Below are 24,019 nucleotides of genomic sequence, written 5' to 3' on the forward strand. Positions count from 1 at the left end.
GTCAGTCAGGGGCAAAACCAGGCACCTTACTAGCTGTAGAGCTGCTGTGAATTACACACGTGCCCAAAATAAGGCTAAATTCTCATAGACTGTTCCAAATTATAGAAAAAAAAAAACACATGTAAAAAAGTCACAGCACTTTCTCTAAGCATCCACGATCATTATGCTTGAATTCAGGCAAAGGCACAGGCAGCTGGGGCAGAAACCTGTAGGAAGCAACCTCACAACACAGCGGAGCCGAGCAGCTCGATAAATGCCCAGGAACCTCATGGTATCCAGGGGACTGCAAAATACCAGTGGGACTACAGGCACAGTCCCTGCTGGGCTGAAAAAAAATAACAAACCACGAAAGTTTGTTGGTTTTTTGTTTTTTAGGCATGTTCAGTGCAAACACTCACCAGCACGAGGGGAGCTGACTGAAGGCTGAGCAGCCCGGGAAGAGCTGAACGAGTACAGGTGCTTCCCCTGCCCCTGCCCCGCTGGGATTTTGGGGCTGGGGCAGCCGGGGAGCCCTGGGCAGCACAGCAGCCCTCCCTCTCCCTCCCTCCTTCTCCCCCCGTTTGCCTTACCAGTTTCTGAGCTTCTGGGCTCAGGCAGTCTGCTTCCGTCTGCATGGCCGCAGCCTGTTCTTCTCATGAAAAACCGAAAGAAAAAATTGAAAGTGGTAACATAAATCCCCTGGTGCTAATCGCTAGCTCCCTGCTGGGGGGCACGCAGCCCTCCTGGCGTCCCACGGGTGCCGGCACAAAGCTCTGACACCCCGGGGACGAAGTCCAAGCCTGGTTTCTTGCTCGCTCAGCGGGCTGCCGGCGCTCGGCTCTGAGTCAGCAGCGTGCGCGCAGCAGCGACAGGCAGCCACAGCCCCGTCCCGAGCCGTCGGGCTCCATCAGCAGCCTCAGGATGTCACGAGCAGCGCAGCAGCTCGCCCCAGCGCGCCTCGGGGTTTCCTCGCGGGCGGCAGCTTCCATCGGGCGCGGTGCCAAAATCTCCCCCAAACCCAGGCGGCTTCGGCGAAGCAGCTGGTGGCAGCGCTGCCGTGAAGCGCTTCCCCTCGGCAGATTACAGCAGAGAAAGGGTTGTGAGGGTGGTTTCCAAGCTCCCCGGGCTCGTAACCTCCTTGATAAACAGCAGCAATAACTGAAACTCCCTGCTCAGTGCATGGCCGCCCTCTGGGCAGCACATCCGAGCCGTGTCTCTGAGCACGCTGCAGATAACACCCAGCAGCACCTGAACAGATGCCTACGTCTATCTATTCACACGGCCAGCATTTGCATCTCAGAAATAAACCACCTAACGGCGGCTAATTTGCTGCAATTATACCAAAACGGTGTGCAGGGTTGTGGGGAGCTGAGCTTAAAACGAGTGATCTGAGCTGGATGCTCCAGCACGGGCTGGATTCTTTAGGAAATAGCAATTACATGCTAAATAATAAAAATAAAAGCGAACAAAAAGCATTTTCTAAGTCTCAAGGTGCTGCAGAGCAGGAATAGGGAACGTTGGCTGGACAAAAAAAGGCAATTGTGTGTTTCAAAAGGTCTTTGGTGATGAACTAGATGGGACTAAAACGTGCTGGGGAGACACCAAAAAAAATCAGGAAAAGAATTAGAAAACACAGGTGTTTAAGCAGCACTAAATGCGTCAATGCCTCAAGACCCACCTAAGAAAATTCGATGAATAGGGCAGAGACCCTGTCTCCAAAGACGTTAGTGCCACCTCGATCCCACCCGATTTGATGGGAGAAGCAGAGGCAGGGCAGGGAGGAGGAGCGGAGCGCCAGCAGCTCCTCGCAGCCGCTGAGATTCCGCAGCAGCAACAATAGCAAACACCACGAGTCATCTCTTCCTGGCACCGGCTCTTCTTGGGCTGCCCAGACGCAAAACAGGGCGCTCCCTTAGCAACTAAACCCTGCTCGCTCTTTTCCTGGTCACCGGCAAAGGTTGGGACCTCGCGCAGCCTCCACCCAGCAGCTGAGCTCAGTTTTTCCATGAGCTGCTCACCTCGCACCGAGAAGCCGGCTCCTCACCCTGGCAGAGCACCCTGTTCCTGCATCTTCCGTGCCGCTGACAATGTTTTAGCTAATTATGGAAGCGCTGGCACTATTCTGCATTCGGAGGGTAGGATGCTGGCTGGATTCGTTGGCAGGCACTGGACACAGCCACGTCCCGTTGCTCCTGGAAAGGCTGGGCACATGCACGGGGAGGCTCTGCAGGTGTGAAACTGGTTCTCTGCCTTCCATCCAACTCCAAAGCCTCCCATTTCTGGAACCTGCAGGTATTTTTTCCCCTTAACCAGCGTTTTGCTTCGTTACAGGGTAAAAGACTCAATCTTGCTTTTAAAAAAAAATCTGAAAAAAGCGAACGGACTTAAGTCTACTTCAAGTATGCGCATAAAAGCAGAAAGAAATTAAGAGATCTAAACAATGCATGCTCCTGTGAAACAGGAAAATAATCACATGCCTCAAAGCTGTGTATATATAAACATTAACTAGAAAAAGTCAGGCTTAAGCTACTCTGGAAGATGATAACTGGAGCTTCAAAGACACACAGCTGCCTCGTGTTCAGGTTCCTCTTGGTGAAGACGAACTAGCCAGGATGCATTTCAGGCACGCCTGCACAGCAAGACGTGAAACAGCCAGCAAAAGGGAGGCCCAGCACACCTCAGATGCAGCCCAAATTCAGTACAGACCAAACATCCCTAGCTTACATTTAACACTCACCTATTTCACTTCCCTGAGCAGCTCGTACTGAAATCAGGAACCAGGCCAACGTAACGTGCTCAGGAAACGCTGCCCTACTCAGCTGGTACAAAACACAGCCCTAAGCCCTTTATTTCAGGCTGATAACGCTCCCGCCTGCCACATTTCCCTTGCCCTCTGCCAGTAAGGGCAGAGGATGCCAGAAAATCCCACTGACCGGAGGAAAAGTGAGTGCTGCAGGTCCTGGCACGACCCAGCAGCCCAACGTGGAGCAGAGTGCCTCGTTCCGTGGCTGCAGCCCGGTGGTGCTGCTTTTCTCAGCGTCCTTGAGCCCAGCACAGGTTACCTGGGGTTCCTCCTCAGCGCTCAGCTCCTCATCTTGGTGCAGCAGAGCCAACGCAGAGACCCAAAAGCCAAAGGCAGATGTGAAGAGCACCTCTGGGCTGTGGCAGTTTGCCCCACAGTAGGACAGGAGCCAGGCCCTTACGTTAGTTCTGCAGGAAAAATGTCCCACACACCTTTTTCTGATTACTTCCCAAATCGATACAGAACCCGAGATGTTTGTTTTCACTTTGGTTACTCGAGAAAACACTTCATGCCTCAGGGTAAATCACAATAAACAAGGGCACTACAGACCTCCAGGTTGAACTCAAGGAGCAGGTGGTCATTCCCATCGTCACCAACTTCCATTTCTCAGCGATACGGAGCTGACAGCACCCAAAACACGAGCTGGGGCACGGCTGAGCTGATCTGACACACGGTGTGGTTCATTTGGTTTGGACAGGCCAGCAGGTGCTGATGGGTTTCCCAGAAAGAGGAACTCTGCAGCCACATCACGCTCTCCTCCTCACCTCTCCTTCCTCCTGGTGCTCATGCCCTAGGGTGACACCGCAGTCCTACACAAACGCAGGCCTAAATCTTAAACATCCGATTCAGAAAACTGCAAGGAGAAGCGCTCTGAAACAATCCCTTACCTACAACTGCAGAGTAATTGTGCCATAAGGAAGGAGGAAAGATCACAGCCATTTCTGAGGTACGTTACAGTCACCCATAAAATGCAAACCAATTCCATTAACTTCGCCTCCAGCACAGATCACACCCAATTGATTTTTTTATTATTATTATTATTATTATTATTATTTTTTTTTTTTTTTTTTTTAATCTTCAGGGTGTGTTGTGCCAGAGCTGCTTTCTGCAGGGGCCTGGAAGCACGGCTTCAGGTTGGAATAAAGTAGTCAAAACCTTTCCAGGTAGATTTAAACACCAGAAAAGCCTGTGACATACAGCACAGTGGCTCCAGCTTGGACCACACCAGTATCAGTTCCTAAAATCAGCAGCCACACTGCAATAGCGCCTGTCACCTCCATATGCAACTCAGCTGGTTCTACTTACACCTACAAAAATTCTGCTCTGTATTCCCTTTGTCATCTTCAAGTAGCATCTCTTGGCATGCCAGCATCGTCCCTCTACTGCATGTTTATTACTTGCACTGTCTGTTCCCACCAGTGAGAAGACCAGTCTCATTTTACAGAGGAAAAAAAGCTGGAAAGCACTTTGTCAGAAGAAAAATTTGGTTACTCAAGGACTTTTTTCTCCCCTCCCACCCCCTCCTCCTCAAGTTTGTAATCTTGTTCTTCTCATGTTCAAGAATGTCTATAAAAATCTACAGAGTAACACCCTTCTGAAGACATGAAAGCAGAAAAAAACGACTCGTGCATTTCACTTCATCATTTCTGTCTGCTGTGGGCACCCTGGCACCCTCGCAGCTCAGCTGGCAGAGTTAACAAAACCTCCTTGTAAACCGTAACCAAGGCAATGAACTCAAGTGTACACAACTAAATGCTTCTTAGGAAAACAATGTCCGGTTTTCATCACCAAAATGTACTGCCAGTATCAACAGATTATTTTCGATTGAGGCTAGAAGGCGGCACAGCAAGGAGGAGGAAGGAAACCGCTGAAAGGCCTAAGTGCTTCTCGGCACGGCGAAGTCAGATGAGCTGAAGTCATGCTAGAGGGGAAGCATGACTAGAGGGGAGGCATCCGTGGTCTAATAGCAGCTCCAGGAACCCATTTAACCCCCAAACTCAAAAGAAATAGTCAAAAGTGTTTTGAGCCTGAATACATTCATGCCTAGCATCACAAAGCATCAGGAGTTTGGAATATGGATGCAGGCAAAGTTGTGGGATCTTCCCATTTTAGAAGAGCCAGATTTAAGAATAGCTCCTAGCAGCTTCCTGACTGACTCAAACTTTTCCGTCCCTTTGCTTAATAACGGGAAAAATGCACAAAATTTTAAGGTATCAGATGAAAACAATGGGTTTTGGTTAGGAACATCTCAGAGAGCCCGAGTATACAAACACCTGTGTGAAAAGCATATGCAAAAAGATCTAAGCAGAGCATTTCACCTGTAAGCCAAAAAGGCCTCTCTGCTAGTGGAACCACAGTGTTGGGCCTTGTCAGCTCCCAGGCTCTGCCTCAAACCTAAAGCTTTAAGAGCTGGAAGCTGCACTAACCATTTCCACCACAGTGGGAAGTTGTGAGACCTGAAAGACCGAGAGGAATCCCAAAGAAGAACAAGCAGAAGGGCAGAGGTGCTGCCCCCGATCCTGCCCTGTTGTAGGGCCATCAGCTGTGGCAGATGGGAGCTCGTAAAAGCCAGGTCTAACAATTTAGACTTGCAGCTAAATATAATTATGGTTTCAGCCCAAATATTTGACCTTCACCCTCACTATGGAGGATAACACCAGCACGCCACCTCAAACATACAGCGATCCTGCCTTTACCTTCTATGCAACCCTACAAGACTGAAGTTCGGTGGGAGATGAAGTGATGTTTCTTACGGAGAATTTTCCTTGCAAGCTTGACTTCTCATTTTGTTTTTAAAGTTTCTCCGAACCCCAGAGCTTTGTTTTTCTCTTTGGTAACTCCCGAGAGCCAGGAGCAGGGAGTACGAACAGGCAGACATTCCCCTCTGGCATGCCGATGGTGCTAGCACGAGTTATCTGTGTTTAAGGGGTCAGCATTCTTGGTCTCCTCGCTCAACATTTTGAGCCAAAGACTGGGAAGAGAAGGAAGGGAAGAGACCCGCAGCTAATGAGGAATTTACATACAAACACTGTCAGCTTTGGAGAAACATTTGCTTATGCATTTGCCTGGAAACTCATCTTGGGGAGATAATTCAAGCATGTGAACAGGAGCTGGGCAGTCTTGTTGACACAGCCCCTTTCCCCCATACATGAGGGGAATGTTTACTTTGCAGAACGCTGCGGCGAACACTGCGTACGCTTCCACAACGTCAGAGACAATTAAGGAGTAGCATCCTACTTCATAAATTACATTTCCATGTAGTCACAAAGGGCTGGCTGCTAAAAATACAGCCTAAACAATAACTCCGCTCCATCAGAAGCTTGCATGGATTGCCAAAGTAAATCCTACGGTACGGAATCGATCCTAAAACAGCTGTAAAGAGGGGATATCCTGCACCAATTGCCACAGATCCTAGTAGGGGCTGAGAGGCATCTATTCCTTTAGCAAATGTTTTGGTTTCTCAAACCCCAAGGTATGGGGGGGAATGCTGTGGCATTCACGAGTTAGTGGGGAGGCTGTAAGGTGTCTTTTCCTCTCCTACCTGCTCAAGTAATTCATGCATGCTACTCGTACAGACCTTGCAGATGAGCTCTTCAGCAGCTCGCTCCTGGTGCTGCCCCTGGCGCGATGCTGTGCCCCTCACGTACCAAGCTGCAGCTTCGGCCACAAGCTGGGCTCTGCTTTAAGGCTCCAGGCTCGTGGTAGGAGGGACGGTGCTCGAGGCACCTCCTTCAATTTAAACAAACCCCCTCCACGTGGAAACACTGGAGAATTTCAAGGCGGCTTCGGAGGCGACATTGAGGAGAAGCTTAGTTGACAACTAATCAGCTCTGTAGGGCCCTGTAAAAACATTCCTGGAAGCAGCAGAGCCTGCAGAATGGGAAGGTCGCTGGTCAGGAGCATAAAGCCATCCCGAGCTATCAGTTTGTATACAGAGGGCATACCACTTTCACAGCTGCTTAGAAATACGTGCCCTGCCCCATTTTCCTCTGCTGATAAAGCACGGCGGGGAGGAAAGCACAACTCTGGCTCAGGAGCTGGCTGGCAGCCCCGCAGCTTCGAACCCCGAGCGCTTTTCTATAGGCTGCGTGCTTGGCAGAGCACCAAGGCGGTATCAGCTCACCACATGTAGGTCACATCTTCAATTAGCGCTTCCTCCCTAAACGGCTCGAGGCAGAAAGTGACTGCTCCCACCAGGGAAGAATTTGGATGCCACTCCACAGCTGTAATCTCGGGGAACAAACCCATGAGCTTCGTACACCCCGTGCGTTTCTGCTCTCATGTGCTTGAGCTCAATTCATGTAAAATAGTTCGGAGGAGTCGATGCTGACCTTGGAAACAGCTGGGTCATTCACTCAAGTAAACGGATCAGAATTGTTGAGTCTAGCAATGATGCCCAGAAGGAAAAACACAACAAAACCCAGCTAACTGACAGCAACACCAAGTCCTGGAGTCTCACCAGAAATGCATGAAAAGCTTCCCAGTGCCATCTCCTGAAATACTCATTCGCATGAAGCTGCATTCAGTGCTCTCCTCCGCTTCCTTTCCCTAAATACTTTTTTTTTTTTTTAATATATATAAAAGAGAAACTTCTCTTTTCAAGCAAGCACACTGACACTTTTCAGTTCTCCCTATTAGACCAGCAGCATTTTGCAATGACTTAACCACATGTAAAATGTAGATAAAACTGAACCTCAAAGAAACAGAAGCAGAATGGTGAGTTCCAGAGTACTTTAAATAATGCATTTCAGCTTGATTTTAAAAGAGCATTTGTAATAAGCCACGCCAAGTTCACTGCAGACTTTAGAGGGCTTAAGAGCAATCTGGGCAGAAGAGGGTACCTAAAAGAGATAAGAGCTTGTAAAACCCGTCCCACAGTAAGTCTGGAGTTAAGTGCTCCTCAAACAGTCTTGACATCTTAACTTAAAAACACATATCTGGCATTCCACATTTCTTTTTTTGGAGGGAAAAACTGCATGCCTGCTATAATACAGGCAGCAGGATTATTATGCGGGTAGTGCTAATGACTTGGTTGCACGCAAAACTTGGTAATTTTGGCTTAAACCATATATGAAGTGAGAGATGGGAAATAAGTTGCAATCTTAACGGCTCTGCATTGTCTCTGGCTTAATACCTCACTGCGATGCTACGAATGGAGAGTTGAACTGCATTTTGGTGCTCCACTGCTGCTTCTTCCCCGTGAAAATGAAGTTGCAAACAGAGCGCATTTCTCACCACGGCTGGTCCGCTGGCACAAAGAGGTGGCAGAAAGACTTTCAGCGAGGAAGCAGGCATGCAAAAATGAGTCCAGCCGCTGGTAGACATCAGCAAAAATCAAACACGTTTGTCTTGAGCACGCTCCTGGAGAAAGTAAGCACAATAACCAAGCTGGTAGGCTGCAATAAACAGCAGTATTTCAGGCGCTGCTTCACAGCATAAACACGGGTTGGGGAGGGCTCCAGGGCTGGGCAAGTGCCAACATCTTCTTGAACGTGGACATAAACAGTTTTTGTTCCTGACTGGTACAAATATTTAAAATAAGAACTGATATTCAGAGACTGCTACAAGCAAATGTTATCAGTGATGACCAGAATGGGGTACCCACAAAACTCCAAATTTCACCTGGATACAAGTCAGCAAGTCTGGGCTCTGCACCTTTAGGAGGTTAAAACTGCCAGTACAAACCTCAGCAGCTGCTTAGAGCAGTGTCCATAAACTACCAGTCGAGAAGAAAAAGACCCTGAAATTTTTAAAATAAAGGTTCTGATACTGCTTTAGGAGGACTGAAAATACTGCAGACCAAGCAAAGCACATGGCGGGGTACACAAATAACATTACACAGCTAAAATAGATGATGAGTATCAAATGAGAGAGCACAGGAGGGAGGGGAAGTAAGATGCTAGTGAAAAATAAGTCTGGAAGGGAAAAAAGGCTCAATAAAAGTACAGGAGACAAGTGCCTATGACACCCAAGCTTTAATAGCCATACTCCAGTTGCTGTATACAAACTGTTATTCCTTAGGATTAACTCAGGAATGAAAGAAACTTGTTGCTCTTCTTTCCTATTTATCAAGTGTCTGTTTTATATCTGTTTGAACAGAACAAAGCCAGCCACTGCTACAGCCAGTTACACAGTGTTACTCCCACAGCAAAGGCAGAAACAGCTCAACACCAACAAAGATCAAATTTAAGTCCAGTAAATCATAGAATTTTAGTAGAAATTTAGGAGAAGAAAATCCACATGATTATTTTTTAAAATAGCATCCTCCAATAGGTCATAGTGAACCTACAGATACCAATTTTATTTATTATTCCTCTCTCAACTGAATGCCACGGGTTAACCGTGCTGAGCCAGGTAGAGGCTTTTTCATTTGCAAAGACAACACCACTCCAGCTAACTGGGAAGCAGAGCTCGCCTACAAAAGGCACAGCCCCAGGACAGCAATTGAATCTCTGGATTTCCTGCATGAGGAGCCCTCAGAGAGCCAGGCCAAAAGAAGGCAGGGCTAGAGCTGAGGCAGGAAAAGTGTTTTCAGAAAAGGTTTTTACTCATCGCATCGCATGGAGCTGGCCACACCAAGTACAAGACGCCCAGACCGACTGTATCGGTACTCCGAGGTGGTGCAAGACTGGAGTTAGATCATGTGAACTGCTGGTACTTGAGAATCACACTCGTGTGGGGCCCTCGCGTTGTGCAATAGGTCAGGACAATTTGTCTCACTACGTTTCAGTGGGATGGTTTTGGAGAGCTTCGTGCCAAGAGCAAGGCAGTGAAGCTGCACAGGTCTCTGCCATCAGTTCGGAGTGATTCAGAACTTCACTGTGCTTCAGTTCCTGGCCCAGAGAACAGAGATTACACATCCCTCTGGAGGAAAACCAACGCACGAGGGAGCAGTTTGAAACCTTCACACAACATTACCCAAGTTTTACGCCAGCAGAACAACCGAGAAACTCCAAGAAAAGATTAATCTTCTGCACAGTTAAGTCGTTTGTACTGAGTGGGCATACGGGAGAGCACGCGGGAAGGAAACATCGCTCTTGTTTGGAATTTAGCTTTCAGAAGCAACTTGTGCAATACAGCAGCTCTCTGCGAGTGCAGAGGGTTATTGCTCGAGCAATAGCCCATGAACTGCAATGCAGAAGTACTGACAGCAGGAGAAGAGGTATGAGAGAGAGTGTAATTCGGTCAGTATATCACACACTTGCCAAGTCCGAAAGACAAGTGTCATGATACAGACTTGTCTCTACTTTTATTAAAAAAACAAAACAAAAAGCAAATCATACTAAACACCAACAGCAGAGCAGTGCAAATTCTTGGAAAAAAATAGGAATAAGTGCTTTTTTAATAAATAAACAGATTCAGTCCTCTTGAAATAAAAGAATGTTCCAATTTCCCATTATGCAGTGAGGCAAGTCTTCAGGTCAGCATCTCATCGAGAAGGTCAGAGGAGTCCTGGCGATGAATTACTCCCTACAGTAAGGCCAAGAATGAACTTCCAGCTTGTTCAAGCTGTCCTGAAACCCACAAGAGGGAGTAGCAATCAAACAAAGCAAATGTTCTGTTTCTACAGAAACAGTACTTCACTCACACAAAGCTGGATCCCCGGATTTCCAGCATGTGTTTAGTTACCTGAAAATTCAGTCAGGATGAAGATTATTTGCACTTTTTAAGCTGACCTCAGGATGACAGAGAGGATAAGAGAGCACAGTAGAAGGTATATGCTTCTGTATTGCTACTGAGGACATGGTAATTCAGCCTTCCTTAAATTATTACCCCTAACAAAGGCATTTCAACCACTTATGCAAAGAATAATAATAAAAAAAGCTGAAGCAAACCAGCAAAGGTGGCAGAAGAAAAGGGATGTTTAGTTTGTATTAAGCTTCTGTGCCCTCCCCCCCCTCCCCAGAAATGCAAATCCTACCTCATTTCATTTTGCCAGTAATTTATTTTTGGTATCCTCATTCTCAGCTTCAGTGCTTTCGAAGAGCTCTAACAAAACCTAGGCTTTTTTTTTCTTTAAATACCAGCCATCCAAAAGGTATCGGCATCTGCACTCAGCACTTCACTACAGCAGGAAAAAAAACACACACAGCATATTAGGAGGTCCTGCACACGCTCATGGCTCCAACAGGGGCTCCCTGAGAGCTCAGACAGCCCCTTGTGCTTCCCTGGCTTTTTAATCCAGCTGTCATGGTTGCAGAGTTGCTCAGAGCCACAGATGCACAAAACACACCTGGTTTACAGGCATGTCTGAGGGTACAAGCTTTGCCAGTGTATTGAGAAATATTAATGTCAAGTATTATTAATGAGCACGAGGCAGCTTGCTACTAGAGCTGCAGTAGGCTTTTAGGTTATGCAACAAAAAAACAGTGAAGTTATACACGGTTATACAACTTCCATTTGTTTTCCTAGGTCTGACAAGAGGTCAGGATTTTTCATGGGCAGTAACATCTCAGAAAAGATTCACAGCAATTTATCAAAGGCCTTAATGATGTCACATCACCTTGCACAGCCAGTTAGTACAAGGGTTCAGTGTTTAAACCAAATAAAACATGGAGAGACCACCTCCAGGAGCCCTCCACATCACCAGAAGCAGTGATAACGTAGCAGGCAGTAATCACCCGTGGCTCCTGAGCACCAATTAAGATGGGAACTAACGGAGCTCCTGGAAACCACAGCTGCTGCCTGCGAGGAAAAACATCTCCTTGCGGTCACTGAGAATTCCCCATGACCTTTCCCAAAAAAAACCAAACACAGATAAATCAGTTTGTCCCTGCTGAGCTCCCAATCAGGCTCTGCCCACCTGCTCCTCCCTGGCAGTCGCACGAGGATATTGCAGCCACGTCCTTTATGAAGCTCTCCTGTCTCCCACAAGCATGAGGATGAAAATCCATGCTCGTCCAGCCAGTTTAAAACAAAATAAGAGATCAATCAGTTGAGACTTAAGGGAGTAAATGGCAGACTTGTCCAGCAGCTCACAGCAAACACTGGCAAAGGAAGCAGCGCTACCTGACCATCTTAAATGATTCTTTGTGAGACCTAAGAATTGCTGCTAATCGTAATTGTGTAAAAACAGTATGAATAATTTTAAAGATAAATAAATTGGCTTACGGAGGGACTTGCTTGTCTTTCGTTAGGAGAGCACTTTAAATACAGTATACAGAATGTGCAGACATTGCCTGGATCTACAGAGCACAACTTGCTGGGAATGGAAGCGGTAAATATAGCACACAGCTTGGACATACTCCATCTACAAGTAACTGAGAAAGCCTATTTTCACCTCGCAAAAGCATTTAGCACCACTTTATGTCTAGCCAATGCTGAGGAACAGGCTTGTGAGCTATTTATACTCAGAGATAAAGGTGCCAAAAAAGGTTTTAAAAAACCTTGAGGTCATCAAGCCTCAGTCTATCTAGGAGATGCAGCGTTCCAGCTACACAGCCCATCCTTTGCTAGGAGCTGTGTGAAGGGGCAGAAGGAAGTGTACCAGGGAAGTGATGCTCAGTTTCTCTGAAAAAACACTTAAACAAGTGAATACGGAAGCTGGATGTGCTGTGTATTTGGCCAACACATGAACGCATTCAGCTTATCCATTAGGTAACAGCAGGTTTAGGATTTCTGCTAAATAAAACATGTGGAGCTGCACAATTTTACACCATCACGCAATTAATGAATAGTCAGCTCACAGCTGGTTAGCAGCACCACACAAAAAAAATCCCATCGCTGCTCCAGTCGCACAAAGAAAAGGCTGCAGAATTATATGGTTATTAGCTCGGTAGGGCTTTTGTGATTCTGACAACGTCAAGGTTATCTGAAAACAGCCTCGAACGTTCAGAGGACTCGTTCCAGTTGTGCTAACAGCTCTCCAACAAATGCCACAGTGAGCAGAGTCAGCTTCACTGCAAGCCTGTGGTACCGAGACGGGGAAAGCCATCTGGGTGTAACTGGTTGTGCACATCCCATAGTGTCCGCAGCAAGCCTGGGAAAAGCAAGGCAAGCTGTCTTCAGATGGGCTGAGTTCTAGTGCACGGCAAGATTTATGACAGAGTTAAGGCCAATGAGCAGTCCAGGTTTTGACAGATCTGCCATTATAGCCATGCTGCTGCAAGCAAAATGCTCAGAGGTGCTCACGGGGCCGAAAGAGCTCTCAGACCACCACGGGGTGACACTGCACCTGCAGAGACACTACAGCTACTGGCCTGGCAGCTACCAGGACAGGAGGAAACATGAGGCACCAGAATGTCGATCCCGAAGGCATACTTGATAACCAGAAGTCAGAATGTCAAGTAATATTTTTAAGTCTGTCAAATACCCCATGCCCCAAATAAACCCCATGCCCCGTTCCCCAGCCAGCAGCTTCTTCCCAGGGCAGCTGGCAGGCACCCAGCTTATCACGGACACGGCTGCTTTGCAGGTGCATCGTGTCCATGCTTCACCTGGGAGATGCCACTTCTAAATGCCCTTACAGAGAGCCCAGCCACCTGAACGCCCACTGCAAAGGATGCAACGCCTACACTACGAGCATGCTGTGCTGATGCTTCTGAGTCTACCTCTCCAGTTGCCACTTGGAAGCAGAAATTATTTCTCATGGCTTGGCCTCCCCTTACAGAAGATTTTCCCAGTAAAAACACGAGCAAGCCAACTAATTTTAAGAGACTGTCCCAAAATTCCCCTTAGTTTCCTTGCCAGGCTCAGGTTTAACACGTGTGGAGATAAAACACCCCGATCAAGCGTAATGCAATATCATTACAACCCTGTTGCAGTATTTACTCTCTGCAAAGATATCCATTTCTGCTCTCTAATTTATACAAAATCTTGTTAACTGTTCATGTTTTGGGAGCGCACAGAGACCAACTGAGATCACAACTCACCTGCATTAAGCCAAGAGGATCAAATCTTTCATTAAATGAGCGTATGAATCCATACCTCAAATGAGTAACCCTGCCAGTGCTGTCCTGTACTCCTGAACAATTCTTATCTCCTTCACAGCACTGACACTAAAAGGAAAACACATTGGTGAGCACCCCCTACCAGCTCCAGCTGGAACAGCCACACTTCCACATGCAACAAGTCCTCAGCACAGCTTCCTGGCCCCTCATTTGACATAACTGCTTACTAAGCAGCTCTGAAAATCTTGACTAGAGGTTTATCCTCTGCAGCACGCTGTAATTGTTACAGACAGTGCGCATCAAGTAGGACACTGGTACCGTACTGGATCAACAGTGCCCAAATCATCCAGCACCCCCATTAAAATCATTTCTTAGTCGATCCGGATGTTTGCCCTGCAGCACGTTTTTCATGCTGTTCGGGTGTTGTTCTGATAACAGTTTATCAATAGCAAAGCAGGTGACAGGCTTAGCATGCTGCTACCAGAATCCATCCCTCCTCTCACGGGGATTCACACGGCGCAGCCCCCAGCAAAGGAAGCGAGCCTTCTGCTGCAGTTGCAGTGAGACAACGTACTCCCATCTCCTCCCAAAACAACGAGCACACAGCTTACACCCTCGCTGTCTCTTCTACAAGGACATTAAAGGACACACAAACCATTTAGCACCTTTCCCTCCTTAGGTAGCTTCTGTTAGCCCTGTAAATTTTAAGTATAGTGCTGAGAGCATTGATCATCTGCCCCACATAAGACGCCATCTATTTGACCTTTTCAATCCTGCTATGATATCGCGTCTGACCCAACAGCCATCCCTCAGCACCACCAAGCCAGATGAAGGGTTTGCTTTCCCTTAATGATGTGCAGCATTGAACTTCTGCCATGCACTTACATCAATTCCACTGGAGTGGAAAGAACTCTAAATAGGCTGATTAGCATCAACCCCATAAAAACCTCTGTCCCGAGGATCAATGAGGTGCACAGCTCAGCCCACGGAGGCAGCTGCAGAAGCTGGGGTGGCGAAGGCTGTGACTTTTACAAGAGGAATTCACACGTTTCTCCCCTGCTAAACCAGTGCCTGCTGCGCCATGCCCCGTTCACAGCTCGTGGGCAGGCACCTCTTGATCCGATCTCCTTAGGGCATTAGCACACACTGCCAGCAAGGCAGCTGCCACTCGCCCCGCTGCGTCCCTCGGGACGAGGAAAGCTCCATTCTTAACGAGGTGGATACGAGCGACAAGGGCCAGATGGCAGAGGCGTACTCACCATGTGCTTCTCTTTCAGCAGGAGACACGCTGCTCCACAGATCTGTTGCGCTAAAAAAGCAAAATCAATCTGACTTGGAGTGCTTACTGAGTCCAGGGGATACTCCTGGACAACAGACTGCTGCCTGCTTCTCCTTCGCTCAGCTCTCAAAACCAGCAGCAGAGGAACAACAGAAGGCTGCACATCGCTCCTGCCTCATCCACGAGCTATCCTGTAGGTTGGTAAGGAAACGATTGCTGTTCGTTCCCCTGCGGTATCTCAGAGAGAGAAAAAAAAAAATTGGCCATCTTTTCATCACGTTCCTGCTGTGAAGTTTCCCCATGACAACCCAGCTGATTTGTGCAATGGTATTTCTGTATCTAACAAAAGGAACAAAAGATCGGGAACAAAAGAAAAATTGAGTAAGAGAGGGGAAAAAAAAAATCTACTGCTGGAAATATGACTGAATTGTTAGAAATGGAGTCCAACTTTTTAGAAAGAGCACAGGCTGCACACCCAGCACGTTCTTTGACTTGCACTAAATATAAGTACCTGGCAGACGGGGAAGAAATGAGAATAAGTACAGTTTATTGCGAGATTGAAGACCTGATCTCATTGTGAGACTAATGAGGAGAAAACAAATTTAAGTGCTGACCTATAGTTCTAAAATTAGTTCGTTAAATGCATTTACTACGAGCAATGCCATTCAGATGACATGAAACTCAAAATAGGGCTCTAGAAAGCCGTGCATGTTTCCCATAGCACACACCACCCTCCAAAACTAGAGTTCTTCATGTCTAGAAGGTTTTGATGCTCTTCAGTTACATGTGGCTGGGGGCTGCACGGGCTCTTTTAGGTGCTGTTTATGCTACAACAACTGAAGTCCCCAACTTTGTAATGCCTCGGTGATATGAAGCGCAAGCACCGTGGCTCAGCTGAATCCAGCAGGACTGCCCACAGCCTTGAAACTAAAACCACATGTTCAACTGTCAGGAGAGGCAGAGGTCTGGTAAGTATAGCTTGAATATTATATCCCTGATCCCCAAGAAGCACCAGAATTAACAGTATGCAACTGTGCTTTCTCTACTGCACAAGCTGGGTATAAAAATAGTCTTTCCTCCTTCAATCAGCCTTTCATTCTTCACGGTGACATTTAAACCTTTTATGCTACAGGGGTGTTTCATCCTGAATTCGGCGCAGTTCTTGCTCATTGTATCCCTCACGTGTTCACCAAAACCCTAAAAGAGCATCACATCAGGCTCACGCTGCTTGTACCTCTCAGACACCCCCAGTCCCAGCTCTCCAGGCAATGGTCCATGCACACATTACTGGGCTTTCTAAGAAACTGTCTCAAAGAGAAGACAAAATACAGTTAAACACAAGAGGCTTAACAATTCTTTATTTATGTTTAAAATGTACAGACTGATTCTCTTCTCATTACCACTGTCACCAATGAGTGCTCAGACCAGAAGCAATGAAAGTCACTTTTAATACCTATACCTAGATTTTCAATCTCATGGACACAAACCTTCAAGAGTCATTTATTTAAAACATTCAGAGAACACAGGATCTCTACAACAGTCTCACCATTAAACCCTCAGTTACTGAAAGGAAGGAGCAGGGTGTTTGGCAAGCCCTGATGAGCTGAATCCGCGCTGGAGAGGGGGGCACAGCCTGAGCTTCCCCTCTAAGGTCTCCAAGCTGAGCCTTAACTGCACGAAGCAAGCAGGAATGTAGACAACTGCAGAGATGGCAGAGCAAAGCAGAGGTGGTTTGGGGAGACTTCGTAAAGAAGAGATTTTTAAGGATCTGACCCTTTTGATTTCCAATTCCCCACGAGTCAATAGGCTTTAAAATGTTCATGCTGCTCCACAGAACCTATGGACAAAGTGGTCTGAAGGAAGTGGTTATTTAGCTTGATCAACACAGAGATATTTATAGAATACTATATTTTAAGAAGGGCAGTGTCTTGATTTTTCCAAGTTTAACCTTAAACCACCACCACCACCAGTCTACATTAAAATTTGTTTTTCAAAATTACGTTTAAAGAAAATGCCCACTGTACCAATAGTTAAGCAGAGTCTAATAAAGTTTTGGTTATTAATTATTTTTCCATGTTTGTAACCGACACTCCGTTTGCTCACATACCTGAGTATTTAATATTCCAAACAGAAGTGGCTCACAAAAGCAACTAACATGCTAAAGTAATAAGTCTTTCTCTCACCCTGCTTAAGTAGAAGATAAGATCTGTAACTCTGGGAGCAACAGCAGCAGCTCTGCCCTACAAAGGAAAATCTATACGGCCTAAATTCTTCATGAGCGCTTGATTTCATCTGAAAGAGTGGTTTTATTCTCAACTTCAGGGCTGGAAGCCACAAGAGCATTTATGCTGTAAAAAGCTGCTCAGAAGAACAGCAATGCACTCTTGCTTCCACTAGAAAAACCAGCACCTGCCTGAATTTCACTTTCTTTGCACAGAAATAAGGCTAGGGAGCACAGCTCAACTGAACATGAGGGTCTGAAAGCATTTTTCAGCTCATCTCCCCGACTCCTTCTGCAGATGGGCTCTCCAAGGCCACAGATCTCACCAGCCTCAGCAGTTTGGCTGGTTCTGGATGCGTGCAGACCTGGGAAGCTACAGAAAATCCTGTCACCTCCAGCAGTTAGCCTGTAGCTCTCAGTGCTTCCTCCTCTGGTCTGCATCACTCTGCTTACCCTTTCTGGGACGACTGCAACACCCTCTCCTTATCTATCCTGCCCCTAGATGGCAGTGGAAGGGAAGCATGCAGTAATCTATTTCAGAAATAAACCAATTAGTTTATCTGGATGACTTATTTGTTAACTTAGGATGGACCCCATCTTGAAATCCAACAGTTGCTAATGGTAAAATAACAACCAGAAGTGTAAACTGTAAGGAACAAGTTGAAGTTAGTTTAATTGATGATATAAGGAACCAGGAAGACACTGTAATTTATCAGTCCCCAAAAAGCTGAGTGACTGTTTTGGGTGTTTTCCATTCCCTCATGCATATTTTTTTTTTGTGGTTAAAAAAATCTACAAATAAACATGTTATATTTTAATGAATAAAACATTAAATAACCCACACTTAACCCTACATTAAACTGAGTAAATGCCTAAGTGACAGCGCCAAGACAGCTTTATGGTCTAGAATTTTAGCATCATCTTCTTGATAAGGTCATCCAGAGGAAGTTGTAAAAATACTCTCCCTCCCTCACTTACACGGGGTTTGTGGTGAGTAGGTAGGTGGTGATTACCTTTCCACTCCGAGGAGGAGCACTAACCAACAGCCTGCTCACAAGCCTGCCCCTCAGACCGAGATTACTCAGGTGCGAGCAAAAGGCCAGGACCTTGAGACCTGTACCAAGCCACAAAGAGAAGGAGCATCAACTCCTCCCACCGAGAAATCCCCAGCAGCTTCAGGAACCTACCCCAAGGCTGACAGCCAGCTTTCTTTTCTGCATCTGCTCAGTCCTAAGCACTGCTGCAAGCATCCAACTGCAACAGCATCTGCCTTGGTGACAACACAGATCTGGCAGCTGGAGATCCCACTAACAACTCTCTAAGGATTTCATTCCCTTCCCCAGTACCATTTCAATTTATTACAGGTGCTTAGGTAACTCGTTTCTGCATTCAGACAGCTGGATTCAAGTACCCTCTATGTCAAATCTGCAGTCGAAGGAGAAGCGAGTGGAATACAAGTAGCAAAGACTGATGTGGAGTTACCTAATTCAGCATTCACTTCAGGCTGAAAAGTGTCAGCTGTTGGAAGTGCAAGCTGTCAGAAAAGATTTCCTCTGAAATCCTGCTTGGTAATGGTCATCTCAGTACGTGTGCCAGCAGTGCCTCTCTCATTTCCAGAAATCTGCCGAAAATCTGGATGTTCACGTTCGCAGAATCATTACTAATTTAAGCGGTTCCAACTGAGCAGCTAAAATTGAGTAATTCTTCTCAATTCCAATGCGGTAGTAAGAGGAAAATTATTTTTCCATGTGCTCAGATATTTACACAGCCTTACTTTTGGTATGGTAAGCTCTTTAGCTCTTTAAGGATTTATGTTCAAGCTATAGCAGAGGAAAAGGAAAATCTGCTGCACCGTACATTCCTGGTAAACCAACTGTGGCTGTGAATGCCACACTTCATATACTTAAACTCACTAAGAAGCAATTTTATAAATAAAATAAGCTGCAGCTAAAAAACAAAAACAAAAACCAGTTAATAAGACTGAACTAATGGTAACTCTAATCTCCAAGCGAATATTTTTTCTATTTTCTGTTCTGATTCAGAAAAGCACTTTGACTTTGTTGGAGGTAGTGTCAGGATGAGCCCATGCTGTGTTCCCTTGGTCATGTTTTGTCCTGTCCTTTAGGGGCTCACCATCACGGTTCTGCACCAATGCACTGAGTATCTGCTTTTCCAGAGGAACATCCCAATACCAGATGATAAACCACTATCATTATGGCTTTTGGAGAGGAAAAAAAAAAAAAAAAGAAAAAGAAAAAGAATTAACTATAACATAACTTTCACAGATTATGAGCTGTTTCTTTCAGAAAATAGCTTCTCTGCAAGCAATCAGTGCCTCTCCCTCCCCCTCAGCCTGCCACCTCTTGGCCTTTCAGGCAAAATTTCAACATTTTGCCAATTGATCGTGTCCTAAACAATGAACAGGTATCCACCTCATTTTAGTATTCAACCTTCATCTGCAGCCCAGCAGACGGAGCAAACCACAGCACCTCAAGTGCACTGTGGACACCATGAGATCACCAATCTGCTTTCCATTATGGACTGCCCCACGTCCAGATGGAGCTCATTAAAAGCAGCAGTGTGGCAAAAGGCAAGCCATTCACATGAGAGCAGAGGGCTGCAGCTGTTGACCAACTCAGCCATCCCCAAATAACTCCCGTAACTCCAGCACGTAACACAAGCCTGCCTTATTTGTCCACCTCGGACTGCAGGAAACTCTCACCCTTCCTTTCCAAGAGGGAAAGGGTAAATCGAGCAGATCAGATTCAAGATGACGTAAGTAACTTGTCCTTGGTGACTTCAAAAATCCAAGCAGGGAGCAGGGTTGCTCAGTCCTGCCACGACAAGTCTCAAGCAGAGTCTCTTTGCTCGTCCAGAGCCACAGAAGACCGTAACACATGTAACGCATTCACTGTGAGGAGGGGAAAAAAAGCAAAGTGAAAGTTCAGTTTAATTTTAGAAACTGATTTCCACTTCCCTCCGTGAATCACGGGAAGCCTTGCCAAAGACGTGGGATCTGAAAGGCCCTTCCTTTTGTCCAGCACAAAGTCTTTGCTTTCATGAGAGGTAAAGCTGCTTCAACTCACTGCTATAAGATGTTTGGCGTTGAAAAGCCAAAAGCCATCACAAAAGGCAGCTTTGTATTCAGGACTGGACAGACTATACAGCTGCATTTACACAAATTAGGAGAGTTTTTCTGAGTAATGTTTTTACACTCCAGAAATTCAACATTTATATGAGTAAATACAGCCAGCTTATTAACTTCTATCAAATTATCCTATACAATTACTAATTTTATTGCACTCCCTATGCAAACATTGTTCTTTCTTCCAACTAGAAGCATCGATAAAACCTTTCCCTGAAAGCTGCCACTTTCTCTGCGAGGTTTTGTTTTTAATTACAGTTCTGCTAGAGCCTATTGCTCCTCACCAGCATAACTTGATCTTTACTTCTCCAACATGCAATTTGCTTTAATTACATGGCAAATACCGATAAGGCCATTAACATTAATTATGAGAGCCAGAGAGGTCTTTACATCAATTACCAGTACAAACCAAAGCTCTGAGCAATTTTTTCTTTTAAAATAAAAAAGAATTGACTTGATAACCTATCCTACCGAATTGCTCGGGACACTGGAGCCACTTCCCTGCGTACAGTCTCGTTGGGTGACAGCTGATTGCACGTGTCTGGGCTCTGCAGGGCCAGGAAACTGCTGTACTGGGGACCTGCAGCTGCAAGGACCACAAACTGGGAGGACAGAGGCTGGATCACGTCCAGGTTTTAGGCTCAGTTATTCCTAAATCCTCCAGATTTCACAAAATTATCTCAGAGCTCAACCCTGAGAAATTAGTTTTGTTCCACCACACGATAATGTTAGCAGCGTAGCTTTCAGATGTCTCCAACGGCCCCGGAATAAGCCCTGAGCAATGTCTTAAGTGATGAGCACGGGTCCCTCCTCTCCTAGGTGCATGTTTTTTTCAGCCCTCAGCTGTCATTTTCAAGCTCTCTTTCTGACGACACTCCAGCTTCAGATGGCTACTGATTGCAACAGGACCTTATAAAAGAAATTAGCTAAGCTTTCAGCCTTCCCACATGGGGAAAAACAACAACAAAACATGACTACATCCACGGAGCAAAGCTCCAGTTTAGAGTTTCACTGTTACTCAGTCTTTTACCAGAAGTAAACACTCACAGATTTCCTTCCGACTAGAGCTCGTTCAGAGACGTTCACCATTTGTTGTCAGTGACCGAGCTACGACCTTGCCCCTTTCCTTGCACACCCTTCCCACACCCAGCTTTGTCACCTCGAGAACAGGAGGCACGGATCAAGCTGATAGTTTTGCTCCTGCACTTTACCAGGATGCTTTTACAGCTCTTCTTTTTCAAAGAGCTTTGAGACTACTGCCGAACAATCACTGCCTACACCCTCTACAACTAAATCAAGAGAAGAGCCAGGGTGCCAAAAGTCTTGGATGCAAGGAAGTGCCTCTGGTCCAAACACAGCGATAAAAGGTGCGCTACATAGAGAAGCGGCCAGAACTACTGGGATTTATCTTGGCCTGCCCTGTCCACTCTTACAGCTCATTCATCAACTCATCAGTTCTACTGATTCTCTTCTCTGACGTAAGTATTTTAAATCATACAGTTGGAACTTGCCAAACCTTTGGGGACAGGACATGACAACCTCCTAAATGTGTACTAGGATTAAAAAAAATATTAAGAGGAGCAGGAAGCCTGCTAGGCACAAAGGCTCGTTTTCTGTAGATTTTTATTAGTAAATCAGTGTTGCTTCTAAATGTGGGCCCTGCCCCCTGGAAGCATCGTAATACAACAGCCACCGCACCAAGGAGCTTATATTTGCAGTGAGTAGGGCCAGTAGTGTTTGCTGTGCTTTACAGAGAGCTATTCCACCCAGTGCAATGTCTGCGTAATCGATTTTGGGTGCCAAAAGACCAGCACTAGATCAAAGCCATCCTAACGAGGAGACAGGAGGGGCTGGACGCATCAAGGTCAACCTTCCAGTTGATTCATCTCTGTAACGATGCCTCATGTGTTGTTTCTCACCTTATCAAGTGCAGGTAGGAAAGGCAGCTCAGCCTTTCTCATCGTGCTTCACCAAAGCCCAAAACACCCAAACCCTGAGCCAGCAGCTCTGCACGCCTGGAAGGCTTTCCTCTTTCCCTTCTACATGAACACAACTTATTTTTCCTTTTCTTCCCTCCCCGAATCAGCATCTCAGTTGTAAAACGTGGCATTTGGACTGCCCCAGCAGCACAGATTTTCCCATGGTACTCTGCCAGGCTCACTTTGCTCTTGGTTTGAGTCACCGTTCGAGCGGGTAGCTCGCTCTCCATTTCCATTCCGTCCTTACCCTTTCTCCTGGAATTTCCAACAGTGCTGTGCTAGAAAAAGTGAGCCATCTGCCTACAACAGGCCCTCGTAGTTCTCTGCACTTCTTGAAGCTGCAACAAAAAAAGACTACAACTTTTTGGTTTGATGAGCTTGGAATATTCCCCAACGCAGACAGCTGACACGGGCGCGAAACCGAGACAGCAGTTGCACAGCACATTGATTATCTTCTAAAAGCAGGAACACTGAAAAGCGTTCAAGCAAAACAAACGCTGAGCACTCTGACATCTAACTGCTGAAGCATGTGATGGCATTGCCATGATTTTCTCCCATGCCCCTGAACTAGCCCATTTCTAAAATAAGCACTGCTTGACAAACTAAAAAGGCTTCTAGGAAGCTATAATTTTTTTCTTTTTTATCTTGGGGTTTCATATTTATGTAGCATAATCCCACTGTGTAAGCAAGCAAACAGGATGAGGAGATAAACCACCACAGTGTAACTGCATCGCTGTGCTCACACTGCCTCCAGCTTGCAGATTTTTTATTTCAGATGGACCTTTATGGCACTAGCTTGATTTTATTTTTTATTTTAAAACAAGCCTGTAGCTGGCAATGGTCAGTTCAATTTTCTGAGGGTGCCCGGCTCCAATACAACGTGGGAAAGGAAAGAAGATCTGAAGGCAGGCAGCACATGTCCATTGAGAGGCATAACGTCACGCAACACAGCAGCATCATCAGCTCCTGAACGAGCCAAGGCCTCTCAGCATCCCCTACGGAAACAACACCCAGCAGTCAGAAACCTGCATGCAAATTATTCCTGCTCCTCGGAGATAAAAAGGTTGAATTCAGCAGAATTAAGACCAGCAGCTGATGAGTAAGAGCGCAGAAGCTGGCCAACAGCCAGCACTTCAGGGAATAGAAATATTTATTGCAGACTCCCACCCAGCCTAAGTATTTGAACGCGTAATAAAAATAGGCCTAGCTTAAGAACTATTGTGCAAGAAAAGTTATTTCAAATTAATGCTCAAGAGAACAGAAGGCTGTCAACAAGACCCGCTGCCTTCTCCAAACACAAATCCCACTCCTGTACTTTACAAGGTGTTCCCTGTACAGCTTGGTCACGCCACAGACAAAACGTGCTGTGATGCTGCAGAGTTTGAAACTCAATCCATTTACACAACTGTCCCGGTTTGGCAGCGCTAGGATTAATGTTACGTCCCGTTACACCCAGCCTGCACTCCTGCTGTACAGCTGAAGCAAAAGCAGCAGTCTGACGCAAAAAAAAGAGCATATAAGGATTGCACAACTATTGTAGTAGCCATTTGTAAAGCAAGAATGCAATTCAGCCTAGGGTATTAGGCATCTGGATTGCCCTTCTGTGCCATTCCACACTTTCCCTCTTTTCCCCAGTAACCATCCAGGAGTAAACCCAGGCTGAGCAATGTCTTGCTGCTCCTCAGATGGCATCCTGTCAAGCTCAGCACGTTGCAGAGCGTGCT

At 46.2% G+C, this 24,019-nt stretch overlaps 1 protein-coding gene across 18 annotated transcripts in view; it reads right to left on the reverse strand.

Moving 5' to 3' along the window:
• LRRFIP1 (LRR binding FLII interacting protein 1) overlaps window positions 1-24,019 on the reverse strand; it is a 100,059-nt gene that overhangs the window by 63,343 nt on the left and 12,697 nt on the right. For 2 of the 18 annotated variants that reach the window (XM_082763846.1, XM_082763855.1), the window contains exon 1: window positions 8,018-8,092. The exons of 6 other annotated variants lie outside the window; for them this stretch is intronic. In XM_082763846.1, the coding sequence (XP_082619972.1) occupies window positions 8,018-8,077 (60 nt within the window). In that variant the 5' untranslated portion in view covers window positions 8,078-8,092. Of the gene's footprint in view, window positions 1-569; window positions 1,146-6,323; window positions 6,492-7,916; window positions 8,093-24,019 lie in introns of those variants that run through there. 10 more of the 18 variants (XM_082763848.1, XM_082763836.1, XM_082763849.1 and 7 more) reach the window with 8 other exon arrangements.

This window comes from Aythya marila (assembly GCF_965140915.1).
Source record: "Aythya marila genome assembly, chromosome: 6".
Classification (NCBI taxonomy): domain Eukaryota; kingdom Metazoa; phylum Chordata; class Aves; order Anseriformes; family Anatidae; genus Aythya; species Aythya marila.